General features: G+C 49.8%; 1 protein-coding gene across 4 annotated transcripts in view; it reads right to left on the bottom strand.

Moving 5' to 3' along the window:
• The window catches only part of LOC119302293 (SAGA-associated factor 29 homolog A-like), a 51,629-nt gene that overhangs the window by 15,775 nt on the left and 21,460 nt on the right, over positions 1–14,394 (bottom strand). For 3 of the 4 annotated variants that reach the window (XR_005147446.1, XM_037579330.1, XM_037579328.1), the window contains exons 6-7: positions 10,179–10,238; positions 1,197–1,347 (exon numbers count right to left, since the gene is read on the bottom strand). Coding sequence is in view for 3 of the 4 variants with exons in the window: in XM_037579330.1 (XP_037435227.1) it covers positions 1,197–1,347; positions 10,179–10,238 (211 nt within the window). In the remaining variant the exon portion in view is untranslated. The remainder of the gene's footprint in view (positions 1–1,196; positions 1,348–10,178; positions 10,239–14,394) is intronic. The other variant, XM_037579329.1, reaches the window with a different exon arrangement.

Here is a 14,394-nt window from a genome sequence, read left to right as displayed (position 1 = left end):
AGGATTTAGGATTTCCCCCCGGCCGCCGTGCGGGGCGACGCGTGAGGAGTTGGGGAGGAGCGGATGGATCCCTGGCACCTCTGACTCGTCGGGATTTTTCTCTGTTGCTCATCCTAAAGGTACATACTCGGCGAAATCTGTTTATAAAGCACACTTCGCTGCATTGGTCATGTGTAGTACTGCCTGCACCATTTGGAAGGCTCCTCTAAAATGCAAACTCTTTCTCTGGCTGGTCGTCAGGGGCCTGGACAGCGGACCGTCTCGCTAAGCGTGATTTGCCTCATAATGCTGCATGCTGTTTCTGCAAATTGCGCAAGAATTCGCTCATCATCTCTTCACGGGTTGCAGTGTAGTGACCATCATTTGGAGTTCAGTGCTTTTTTGGGCAAATCTGAGCGAGGTCAACCCTCAAAATGCTCCTGAATTCCGGGATTGGTGGCAAGAGGCCAGAAATAGAGTCCATGAATCCAAGAGGAATTCCTTGAATACCATGCTACCACTAATTATCTGGAGCATATGGAGGGAAAATGAGAGCTAACACTATGACCATGCAATTCTCCCAAGTTCTTCGAATTTGTTAAATATGTTGAAGTTGGTTAATTTAAGCATTACAATGGAAGGGTGAAAAGACAGGCCTGGCGCAGTGTGAAGTAATCCCTACTTGTGCCAAGGAGTCCCGGGTTCAACGTGGACTCTCTGCATTGCACTGTGCATGGGGAAGAGGCTTGCCTCGTATAATCCTCCCCAGACCCCACCTGGTGTGGGAGCTTCCAACACTGGGTCTGTCCTTTAATGGAAGGGTACATGATGCATATGAATAACAGGCAATACACTATAACAAGCTTCGCCTATCAGTAAGCACCAATCAATGCTTAGCAGTTTCACTACTTTGGTGGAAGATGATCCTATGATAACAAAATATTCTGACGTTCAGATTACTCCCCACCTTTTAGCCTATATAAGTTTCAAATTCCCACTTCCTAGGTAGCCTCCATTTAAATGGTTTTAACAATCAAGGAGACTGTTTCACACAGAATAAAATGGCACCATTGAATTCATAACTAGATGAAGCTGAAAATACGACAGTTAATACATCCACACATATGGATGTCCAACCTTGTGAACAGAACAAAAAGTCACATTATTATGAAGAATTGATGATCTGCCGAAGATTCATGTGCATGTTAAGATGTTACCTTACGTTGAGAGGCTACGGTAGCCCTATATAATGCTGTTGTGCCAGGATAAACAGCTAAGACTTGCCGACCCTGTCCAAAATCCTGAGCACTAGACGGATCTCCTTTCTTTGGAAATGGAATAATATATGACATAGGCAACTTGTATTTCCTGTACACATGGTTGGGATGGAACAGCATCAGTTTATGGGCCGCAGACATTAAGGATAAGGCAAATTAGCCCAGAGTGTACCAATAAAACTTTTTATTGCAAGGATATAGATTTTTTTTAAAGGAAAGTCAATAAAACAGCTGTGGTCTCACTGAAATTCATACAAATAAAAAAGAACAAAATGTAAAGAAATAGTACAATATGACAACTGATGTGGAATTGAGAAATTTAATGATCGGATGGACCTTTAAGAAATAAGGGGAAAGCAAATTTGTACATACAAGGGTGGGTACATAAATTTTGACAATATTTGAAGATGCACAAGTAGGTAAGCTCTAAAGTCTAGCAAGAATCTACTATTGGATGTAAAAAGTCCAGACCAACAAATAATTCAACTGAACTAACTAAGAATTTGATGAAGCATATCACAGCGCTGGATATCTTTTTTTCTCGAGCACGCAGGAGACCTGTGTATTATTACATTGAGAAGGAAAAGAAGGGGTAAGAACCCTTACAAGGCACACACCCGGCCACCTACAAACCTTATCTCAGGGATCTGTCTAACTGAAGTTCAGAGCTGACGAGAAATTCAAAAACCAAATTCAAAGTAGCGGATTTTGGACGACAAAAGCTTAGGGTTTCAGGCGCTCAGATACACATATTATGCCAGCAAGACAATCAGCAGTCCAGTATTTGTTGTGCACCACTAGCCACATGAAAAACGGCGTTTGCACGGCTCGCAGGTCTTCCAGATGCGAACCCAAGGTTCAAAAAGGGTAGCTCCCTGGAAAAAACCTCTATAGACTGACTTAGCCGAATAATGTCCACAGGCTAAGAGTTTCCAGTCCTCTACTCCTGGTTTCAGTACTGTCTCCGACAAAAGATCCCAAAGCTCCATATGTTTGACTAGCTCATTGCTGACTATGCCTGATATAAACTACTGACTATGTCCGATAAAAAACTGCTCCCTCCGTTCACAAATATAAGATGTTTCGGATATTTCAATATGGACTACATACGGACTGAAATGAGTGAACAAACACACTAAAATGTGTCTGTATACATCCGAACCATAAAAAAGTTAGAACATCTTATAATAGTGGACCGAGGGAGTACTAGCTAGTTCATTGCTGTCAAATAGTCCAAAGGGGCCCAGTGTATTCATCTACTAGTAATCAATTCACAAATAACATTTTCAGCTTCTTGAGAGTTAGCCCTGAATATCAAATACGCAAACAGCATCGCCGAATTTAAGGTGTCCTTAACTACATCTATTTCTTATAGTTTCTTATGGGTCTCATCTACTCCCAAAGCTGGCCTACGGCATATCATTAGGGGGGGATTTTCATTACACACTAGTAGGGAAAAGAATATCAGAAGAAAATTAATTTCAAGAAAAAGTAACACTTATGTGGCAAAAAGACAAAGCATCACTTGATCTGCTCACCACAAATGAAGGTACCTCAGAGGCTCAGATTAATGTTTACCCATTTGTTGTAGTCGCAGGAGCCCACCTCTCTCTTGGTAGCCTTTTCTGTGTGTGTGGCTGCTCTACTTGGGAACGGGAGGACTGATGCCTTCTTCTAGGTCAGCACCTCCTCATGGGCTTGGGCCCTAAGTGACAAAGCTAGATGGGCTTGGCCCATACCGGTTCAACACTCCCCCTCAAGATGGGTGGTAGATATCTATCATTCCCATCTTGTCACATGCCAAGTTACAGTCCTTCGTTCCCAGTCCCTTTGTCAAGCAATCTGCAAACTGTTGCCCAGAGCTGACGTGAGTAAGACTGATGATCCCAGCATCAAGTTTCTCCTTAATGAAGAAGCGATCAATTTCCACATGTTTTGTCCTATCATGCTGAACTGGGTTATTAGCAATGGCTATAGCTGACTGATTGTCACACCACACCTTCAAGGGTCCCTTCCTCAGAAGTTTCAACTCGCTCAGTAGGTACTTCACCCAGAGCATCTCACATAACCCTTGAGATAATGCTCTATACTCGGCTTCTGCTGTTGATCTAGACACAACAGCCTGTTTCTTGCTTCTCCATGACACCAAGTTTCCTCCCACAAACACACAGTAGCCAGAAGTTGATCTTCTATCATCTTGACAACTGGCCCAATCAGAGTCACTATAGCCATCCACCTCAAGATGTCCACTCCTCGCAAACCACAACCCTTTACCCGGAGTCCCCTTCAAGTATCTCAGAATTCTGTGCACAATATCAAGATGCCCACTCCTTGGTTCATGCATGTATCTGCTCACCACACCCACGGCATACGTAATGTCAGGCCTGGTATGACACAAGTACAATAACCTCCCGACCAGTTTCTGATAATCTTCCTTATTCACCAGCTCGCCTGACTGAGCTGTCACTTGATGATTTTGTTCAATCGGCGTAGGGGCTGCACGACATCCCATCATGCCCATGTCACTCAAGAGATCCAAGGTGTATTTCCTTTGGCACAAAGATATTCTCTTCACTGTCCGGGCCACTTCAATCCCAAGGAAGTATTTTAGGTTGCCCAAATCCTTCACCTCAAACTCATTGCTCAAACACCCCTTCAATCTCTTTATTTCCTCCTCATCATCTCCGGTGATGATAATGTCATCCACATAAACTGCAAGAATGGTGATCTTTCGATTTGAGAGTGAGTGTCTGTAGAACACCGTGTGGTCACCATTACATTGACCATACCCCATAGCACGGACAGCACGTCTGAACCTATCGAACCAAGCCCTCGGCGATTGCTTCAGTCCATACAAGGATTTCTTCAGCCTGCATACCTTCCCCGTGGTCTGTAAAGTACCAAAACCTGGTGGTATCTCCATGTACACTTCTTCCTGCAACTCACCATGCAAGAAGGCATTCTTGACATCTAATTGATGCAATTTCCACCCAAAGTTTGCAGCACAGGAAACCAATATCCTTACTGTGTTCATCTTTGCCACTGGAGCAAACGTCTCGTCATAGTCAATTCCATAAGTTTGACTATATCCTCTGGCGACCAATCTGGCCTTATACCGTTCCACCTTCCCCTCAGGATTCTGCTTCACTGTATAGATCCACTTACAACTCACTGCTTTCTTTCCTGCCGGCAATGTAGTTAGCACCCACGTCTTGTTTTTCCTCAGTGCTTCCAACTCTTCTATCATCGCTTCACGCCACTTCGGATCTTGCTTTGCAGCCTTCCAATCCTTTGGGATTGACACAGTTTGAAGAGAGGCAACAAACACTCTATAGGAAGGAGACAAAGCCTGATAAGACACAAAATTTCCGATATCATGATCATCAAAAACCTCCGGTGGTAAAGCCTTCTGTGCCGCTTCACGTGTCCCCTTTCGCAACGCAATAGGCAGTTCCACTGTGTCAGATGAGCTTGCACCACTGCCTTGTTGCTCCCCCTGCACTGACTGCTCCCCCTGCACTTGTTGCTCCCCCTGCTGCACAAGTGGCTGCCGCCGAGAATATACCAGACGAGTGTCAGATGAGTCATGCACCTGTGGCACTTGTGGCTCTCGTCGAGAGTACACTAGGGGGGTCTTCTGCCACCGATCTCGAACAGGGAGCTGGAGATTACCAATCTGAATGGAACCCACTGTTGGCTGGACCTGAACCTGCACATCACCATCAGTGAGAGTACCAACCGGAATTGTACCCACAATTGGCTGGACTTGAACATGCACATCATCATCAATGTTAGTGCCCACAGAATCCTCCTAAGTGTGAGATACAACCTTCTCCCCCTCTTGACCATCCTGCACAGAGTGTAAATGGTCAAGCCCTTGAAACAACACACTTAGATCTGTTGGCTCACCATAGAATGGCTCAGACTCCCCGAAGGTTACATCCATACTGACAAACCTGCGTTTCTCTGAGGGACACCAACATTTATACCCCTGCTGACTAGAAGAATAGCCTAGAAAAATACACTTCACCGCTCGCGGATCAAGTTTTCCAACAGAAGGACGGTGATCGAACAAAACAAGTACTGCCAAACAACTTTGGGGGAACAACAAACTTAGTTTCTCCATATACTAGCTCACACGGAGATTTCATGCTTAGTATTCTTGATGGTGTCCGGTTGATCAAGTATGTAGCTGTCATAACTGCTTCACTCCACAAGAATTTGGGCACATTCATCGTAAACATCAATGACCGAGCAACCTCAAGAATATGCCGATTTTTCCTTTCTGCCACTCCATTCTGAGGAGGGGTGTCTGGGCATGTAGTTTGATGAAGAATACCTTGATTAGACAAATAGGCCCCAAATGTGTTGTTCACATACTCTGTCCCATTGTCAGTCCTGATCACGTGCACCTGCACCTGAAACTGATTCTTCACCAAGGCATGGAAATTCTGAAAACAGCTAAACACCTCATCTTTGTGACGCATCATATAAATCCAAGTCATACGAGAATAGCAATCGATGAATGTAACAAAGTATTTCATTCCATTCATTGATACAACTGGGCTCTTCCATACATCCGAATGAATAAGCATAAAAGGAGAGATGCTCCTAAGCCCCTTGCTCACATATGAGGCTCGTGTGTGTTTGGCATATTCGCAAGCATCACATGTCAACTTGCCCTTGCCTATCCCACACATAACATCCGGAAAGATTCTACTCATCTTATCAAAAGATACATGTCCCATCCTACAGTGATGGATCATCGCCTCCTTCTCCTTGTCCTCCATGGTCGCAGCACACACCAAGTCCGGCTGCACCTCCTGGTCCATGTACCAGAGCCCCCTATGCCTGGTGCCAGTCCCAACCGTCTGGCTCGTCTGGCGCTCCTGAATTACGCAACCGAATTTGTCAAGGATCACACGACAGTCAATTTGATCAATTAGAGCACTGAAAGAGACCAAATTGACAGGAAAAGCTGGCACATGTAACACTGAGAATAGGGAGATGGTCGGAGTGCACTTGACTGTGCCAACCCCTATGACAGGCTGGTTTGTGCCATCAGCAGTTTGCATTGTGCCCGTGTGAGACGGAGGGTGCTTATGGTAAGACTCAAATACGCAGGAATTACTAGCAACATGCTTAGATGCTCCAGAGTCAAGAACCCACTCTGGAGCACTCTCATTAGAAGCAAGACATGCCTCATCCGGATTACCTTCATCAGTGGAGGCCCAAAGAGCAAAGTCTCCATAGTCAGCATCAGCTGCATCTTTGCCTTGTGACGTCCCAGTGTCTCCTGCAACTGTCATGTGAGCCCTCTGATCCCCTAAGTGTCCTGAGTAGCCACCTCTACCCATAGAAGCCTGACCCCTTGAGGTCCCTGAGTATCCACCTCTGCCTCTACCACGCCTGCCTCTGCCAGTTCCCCCTCTGTCGTATCCCCTGCCTCTGCCACGAGTTGGACACGCCCACTTCCAGTGACCTACCTCCCACAGATATGACATTTGTTGGGATCGCTCCACTCCATGCGCTCAGTGACTGCAAATGTCGAAGCCGGCACAGCCTTCATGTCTGCATGCTCAAGAGATAGCCGCACCTCCTCTTGAGACATTGCAGCAATAGTCTCCTCAATAGAGGGCAGGAGAGGTTGGTGCAACAGGGATGCCCTCCTGCCATGAAAGCAACCTCTAAGCCCCTCCAACAGTTTCAGCACACGCCTGCGTGCAATCCACTTGCGCCCTGACTCGATGCAAGCCGCATCATAGAGTTCCAGAGGGTCGCAGTTATCCTGCTCTGCCCACAAAGCCTGCAGCTCTGCCACATATGTCATCACTGACATGTCATCACCTTGATGCAGCCGACTGATCTTCCCCTCAATCTGAGCAATGAGCATGACATTGCCCTTACCTGAGTACAAGGTGGACAGAGTCGTCCATATCGCAGCGGATGTGGATAGCCCCTCCACAGAGCGTCCAATGGGGGGCACCACCGAGTTCAACAACCAGCCAATGAGCACAGAGTTTATGACCTTCCATCTCTTTCCCTCCACGGTAGTCTTGTCTCCTGGTTCAGCAACAGCACCCAACAAGTGCCCATCAAGCTCCTTCTGTTCCACAGCTAGCAACGCCCTTCGGGACCAGCTCAGATAATTGGTAGCCCCCTCTAACTTCATGTCCATGGGCGACAGTTCGATCTTCTGAGCCACTTCCTGTCGAGGAACGATGGCCCCAGATTTCGACTCCTCGAGGATCTTAGCTAGCTTCTCGAAAGCCTCAGCAAGGCCTGTTGGCTCACTCATCTTCGGACACAGCCTACACAGCCAACAATAGCAGCAAGCACAGCCGCACACAGTCCTCTGCAGAATCAGCAGTCTCCAGTTTCCTTTCAATCAGCAGCACAACACTGCCCCACTTCTCCTTCTGATTTAGCCGCTGCACACAGCAGCAGTTCCAGCAGCACACCTCCTGTCAGTCCCCTCAACAGCCCCTCCCGTATGCGCATCTCCTCAGCTCGCGCCGCCCCCTTGTCTTCCTCACTCGCACGCAGCTACTGGCGCAGCTCCCCTGCAGCTGCGAGAGGCCAGCCAGCGCACAGCCGCGAGAGGGAACAAGAAGGGAATGAGGGGAAGAGGTAGGAGCCCGCGCAGAGGTGAGCCCAGTCCGCCTCCTAGGTCCGCCGTCGCCGCCCTACTCCCGTCAGGCCCCATCGTCGCCGCCTAGGTCTGATACCATGTTGTAGTCGCAGGAGCCCACCTCTCTCTTGGTAGCCTTTTCTGTGTGTGTGGCTGCTCTACTTGGGAACGGGAGGACTGATGCCTTCTTCTAGGTCAGCACCTCCTCATGGGCTTGGGCCCTAAGTGACAAAGCTAGATGGGCTTGGCCCATACCGGTTCAACACCATTAACATCGAAACTCATCAACATTTTTTATCTGAGTAAATTACACAGGACCACACCTAATCCGGATGTGCTCAGGCAAAACCACAGTTCCTTTTTTTTTCTTTTCTTTTCTTTTCTTTTCACATAACCGTACTAACCCAGCCTTTTGCCTCTCTGACCACCAAATCTTAGCAGCATGGACCGCATGTTCAGTGAACATCTGGCAAAAGGGTGCCATATCCTCTGTTTTGGTTGCTGTGTTGCCTAATATCCAAAAGGCTGTGGTTATGTGAAAAGGGATAAACAATGTGGTTCCCCATTAACACCGCCTCAAAAACTGGAGTTCTATTACATTTGTTCTCTTTTCAGATGACAGAGAACAAAAGACAGCTAGCAAAAAAAATAAAAAATAAATGTACCACAAGGAAAGAATAGTGCATGTGCAGGGAGCAGCGACACACAGTGAAAATAAAAGCTGTGTGCAACAAAAATCAAAGTTCAATGGTCTCTGTAGATGCATAGGTGCCAAGGAGACAGCATTCAAGCTAGCAGGACCTGCTCGACTGCATTGCTCTGCACGAGCCGGACCTGGAGATGGGAGAGGACAGCAATAGGTGGCGTCTAGAGCCTCTGGGCAATTCTCCTCTAAATCCCTCTACCAGGCTATAGCCCCTTCGCCGGGTCCTGAGGCTCTCACCACCATCTGGGCGATCCGGCTCCCCTTAAAGATTATGATCTTCTTGTGGCAATGGGTTCGCTGCCGCCTTCCGTCCGGCATAGAGGTCCTGAAGCGCAATGGCCCTGGGGACGGGCGATGCCCGCTCTGCGGACCTGAAGAGGATACGAACCATATCTTCTTCTCCTGTGTGTCCGCGCAGTTTCTTTGGAGCTATTTCCGCGAATTGGTGGGTGGAAGCTGGGACCACAACAACTTCCCTGCTCTCTTCGCCGAACTCCAAGCGTCACCACCCGCGTCTCGCCACATTAGGTGGCTGGCCATCGGTGTGCTAGCCTGGACTATTAGGAATAAGCTTGTGATTCAGCACGTACCTCTTCGTCGCGCTACTGACGCTTTGTTCAAATGGTCTGGTTACTTGCAGCTTTGGCGGCCGCTTAGCCACCCCAGGGAGAGAGACGCCATCACCTCCATCATCACCCAGCTTCGCGCGATGGCTCCCCGGATGGCTTCTCCGCTTCCCCCACCACCTCCAGAGCCGGATTAGATCCTCTCTCCTCGCCACCACCGCCGTTTATGTGTTGTGCGTGCCTCATTTCTGTGTTGAGCTTGTTGTGCTGTGCCCACAGCTGAACCTTGTGTAGTGTTTGCGTGCGTGTATGTTGGACCTTGCCTGCGGTGGCGTTGTGTGTGTGTGTGTTGTTTGGCTGGTACCTTGATGACTTTGTGCTTGGTGGTTTGCTTTATTTATAAAGCGGGGCGAAAGCCTTTTTCGGTAAGCTACCAGCAGAAGGGCAACACAGAAGCTAGCGCGTCCTCAACATGTGCCCTCAATATTGAAAAACAGTCAAATGTCCAGAATTTAAGATGTACTCCCTCCGTCCGAAAATAAGAGTCACTCATTTAGTACAAAGTTATACTAAATCAGCGTCACTTATTTTGGGACGGATGGAGTATATGTGTAGCTGCTAGGAAATGATCCACGATATAGCTGTTTAGACGGCAGAAAGAGAAGCCTAGAGGTGAAAAGTGCATGATTTAAGAGTCAGAGAGTGCTACATATTCGGATAGGGATAACAATTGACAAGGGTCAAGTACACTCATGACTTGTTTGGTTCATAGCTTAAAAGTGCCTAACAATTTATTTTTTTGCTTAATTGGCCTAACTTGTGGTGAAGAACAGCTCCACACATCAAAACAAAATTGGCCCTTTATTAGTAAAATATTTGCTTAACTCGCCTAACTAAGGTACACGGAATATTACGGATTAGCAGTGTTCTGAGGACATTTCAGAATAGATCAAGAATAACATTTTTCGCCCGTACACTACAAAGAAATCACAAAGGGAATATATTTTTGTGACATAAACCTCTCAAACTTTTGGGCACTCTCTTCATCATCACCAGGCTCCTCATCCAGTACTTCAAATCTGCAAATTCATTAAGAGTGAATGAGTACTACTTCCCTGAATAGTATAGGCTAACCTGCTATAAATTGTATTGCATATAATGACCATGGCAATTGCATTTGTACTTACTCAGAAGTTGATAGTCTATCTAGTAAACAAAGATCGCACGTAAACAATACTCTCAAACCCAAGTTCATTCCCCAATGAAACGCCATGAGCCAGCTCATGACTCTCATGCCCTCAACTGTGGTGTGCTCGCGCTGCTGCGCCCTCTTTCCCCAATGATTTTTTAGCTGGTGGTCGCCGGCTTGAGCCGGCTCATGACTCATGCCTCCAATTGTGGTGTGATCGCGCTGTTCCAGCATTGTCTGCTTTCCCATGCTTCTTATTGTACGCGGATGACGTGGTTCTTCTGCAACCCGACGGCAGGCATGCGCCTTGCCTCCAAGGAGATCCTCATGCTCTTCGGCGACACTTCTGGGTTTAGGTACCTATTATGAAAAGAGCGCCACCACTGCCATCAATTGCAGCAACGACGAGAAGACGCCGATCGGCTTGCAATTTGGTTGCCAGTTCCCAATCACTTACCTAGGGATCCCCCTGACCATGAGCAAGCCATCTAGCAACCAGATGCAACGCCTCGCCGACCAGATCGCCAACAGACTGCCTTCCTGGAAGGCGAAGCTTATGTCCAACATAGGGAGGGTCGCCATGGTCAACTCGATGCTTACCTCCTGTTAGAATAAATCCGAGGCGCATAGTTGATCTACCGAGGACCAAGCAATCACACGAGCACAGCCCCGAGATTCGTTAACGAGGTTCACCGTCATGGCTACATCCCCGGGGATTGACTACGGGCGCTCCTCCCCGTGACACCGTCACAATACCGCACACCGGCCACCCGGGCGCCGGCACACGCTGCCGGCTCCCCCTGCATACATGTGCTATTATGTTGGCTTAGATTACATCGTGTGTCTACCCCCTCGTATATAAGAGGCCTAGGATACAAGTGTCCTATTAAGACACGACTCCGTAATCCTATCTACACACAATACAACTCAGAGTCCAACTGTAACCTACCTTGTACACTAATATTCGACACAACTCTAACAAACTCCACCTTGGAGAATATTCTCCATCATCTTGGATTCATCGATACGTCGAACCTCCATGTGCATTGGACTTGAGATACGCCATGAGCACCGCTGCTACTCCCAAACTCCATGTAACTCCACCTGCAAATTTAGTCCCTTCACAGTCAATACTCGCGCAAAATTAAGTTCCTCATTACACAAGTTTGTGATCCCAACTTCCGGAGTATTCATTCGACACCATCACACACCGATCACTGATCTGCATGAAAGTGAACAACTCACCTATTGGACGCCACATATAAGAGTTACCTGAACTCAACATCACCACTCTTTCCTGACCTCTGTCTGAAACTTGAAGAAATTTCACCGAAATTTCACCGTCGCCCTGTGTCACCTTGAGTCAAAATCGCAGTTGTCTCATCCTTTTTTCCGGATAGTCTCTTACATGCCCCACAGCTATAGCACTCCGCCTCCTTCTGTATTTGTCACCCGCACATTGACATATGCACCAAACACCACAGAATAGGAACTGGGGTTTTGCCCTACCTAGGGCGTAGGTTGTAGGGAAAAGAGGGAGGTGGGCGAGGGCTGGAGCGCGGCGGCCGGCGGCGAGGCGCCGTCCTTGCGGTTCGGCGGCGGCGGCGCAAGCAGGAGGCGGCTAGGGTTTTAGGGTTCCGGCTCCTCTGGGAGCCGGGCAACAGAATAGTCTTATTGCTTAATCTGAAAATAGTCTTACAACTTGTATATATAACCACGATCTGAAAATAAAACTAAGATAACTTGCGGCCTAAGCCTGCCCGGTGGGCCTCCTACGGCTGTAGGCCCGGCCGGTCATAACATCTCTCCCCGCCTGCGCAAACAGCTCGTCCTCGAGCTGAAAATCTGGATAGTGTTGGCGGACTCCTCGCGCTGCTCCCAAGTAGCATCCTCTTCAGAAAGTCCACCCCACTGGATCAACACGTACCAGGAGCCACGACGCAGCTGAGCCTTCAACGCCTTCACCGGCTCCGGAAGTAGGCGATCATCAGCAACCGGCGGTAGAGTGGGGGAAACCGCAGGTGGCTCTCTACGGAAGGGCTTGAGCAAACCCACATGGAAGACATCATGGATCCGTGCACCCGCCGGAAGCTGAAGACGGTAAGCCACCTTCCCAATGCGTTCCAGGATAGCAAAGGGACCGGCATAACGAGGACCCAGCTTCCTCTTCGCACGGGGGTCCAGGGACTGCGTAGAGCGATGAAGTAGACGCAGCCAGACCCAATCACCCACCACGAACTCCGCCTCGCGATGGTTGCCGTCGTAGTAGTGTTTGGCCAACTGTTGGGCCTGGAGGAGGCGTTGCCGGACTTCTGCCAGCATCTCGTCACGGTTCCGTAGAAGAACCCCGGCCGCCTCGGTCCGCGCCAGGGCCGGATCAACCGGAAGAATCGGCGGGGGTGGCCGGCCATACACCACCTCAAACGGCATCGCACGGAGGGCGGAGTGATAAGAGGTGTTGTAGCAGTACTCCGCCCATGATAGCCAATCGACCCATGCGCGAGGGCGATCACCTGTGACACAACGCAAATACATGGCAATCACCTTGTTAACGACCTCAGGTTGGCCGTCGTTCTGAGGATGGAAGGCTGTGCTCAGGCGGAGCTTAACGCCTGCCAGCCGGAAGAGGTCGCGCCATACATGTCCAGTGAACACGGGATCCCGATCACTGACGATCGAGGATGGAAACCCGTGGAGACGGACAATACCGTCGAAGAAGGCCCGAGCAACAGATGCCGCCGTGTAGGGATGCCCGAGCGCGATGAAGTGGGCATACTTGGAGAAGCGATTAACCACCGTGAGAATGACGGACTTGCCGCCCACTTTGGGGAGGCCCTCGATGAAGTCCATGGAAATGTCCACCCAGACCTGGGATGGCACCTCCAAAGGCTGGAGCAAACCTGCCGGCCGTAGCGTCTCCGTCTTGTTGCGCTGGCAGGTCACACACGACCGCACCCAGTCACGGACCAAGGCACGATCACCTGGAATGTAGAAGTCGGCGCGGAGACGATGGAGCGTCTTCTGCACACCCTCATGGCCCGCCGAGTGAGCGCGGCGCAGCACCTAGTGACGAAGATCATCATGCGCCGGAACGAAAACCCGACGCCCATGTAGCAGCAGGCCGTCAGCGAGGCGCCACGGCGCATCCAGCTCCCCCGCAGCGAGCTGCTGCTGCAGGAGAAGCGCGTCGGCCGCCGCGGCCGTCGCCCGCCGGATGTCGGCGAAAAGCGCGAAGGAGGGCCCGGTGATGATGCAGAAGGCCGCTCCCTCAGCCGACCCATCGTCAGTGTCGGCGTCACGCCGAGATAGGGCGTCGGCGACCGTGTTAAGGCGACCCGGACGGTATTCGACAGTGAAGTCAAACCCGAAGAGCTTACTGATCCACTGGTGTTGCGGTACGGTCGAGAGCCTCTGATCCAGCATGAACTTGAGGCTGTAGTGGTCCGTCCGGATCCGGAAGGAGCGACCCCAAAGATAGGGCCGCCAATGACGCACCGCCTGCACCAAGCCAATGAGCTCACGCTCATAGGCCGCCAGCTTAAGATGGCGGGCGGCAAAGGGCCGGCTGAAGAATGCGAGGGGTCCATCGCCCTAATGAAGGACCGCACCGAAACCCGCACCCGAGGCGTCGCAGTCAACGGCGGTAGGTCGAAATCAGGCATCTGCAGGACTGGACCCGTCGTGAGGGCCCCCTTAAGGGCATCAAACGCAGTGGTGGCCTCCGCATCCCAAGAGAAGGCGTCGCGACGGAGAAGGCGTGTGAGCGGGGCCGCGATGACACCAAACTCCCGGATGAATTTCCGGTAGTATCCCACAAGGCCCAAAAAGCCGCGAAGGGCCCGGGGCGACTGCGGAATCGGCCTGGCGGCGACTGCCGCCACCTTGTCGTCCATGGCCACTCCCTCGGCCAAGATGACGTGGCCGAGGTAAGCGACCGATGGCGCTATAGATAAGAATGTCATCAAAGAAAACGAGCACAAACCGACATAAGTAGGGCCGAAGGACATCGTTCATCAAGGCCTGAAACGTCGTCGGGGCGTTGGAGA

The sequence above is a fragment of the Triticum dicoccoides genome, chromosome 5A, assembly GCF_002162155.2.
Source record: "Triticum dicoccoides isolate Atlit2015 ecotype Zavitan chromosome 5A, WEW_v2.0, whole genome shotgun sequence".
Lineage (NCBI taxonomy): Eukaryota > Viridiplantae > Streptophyta > Magnoliopsida > Poales > Poaceae > Triticum > Triticum dicoccoides.
The sequence above is the reverse complement of the archived record's forward strand: the minus strand, read 5'-3'. Positions and strand labels throughout refer to the sequence as shown.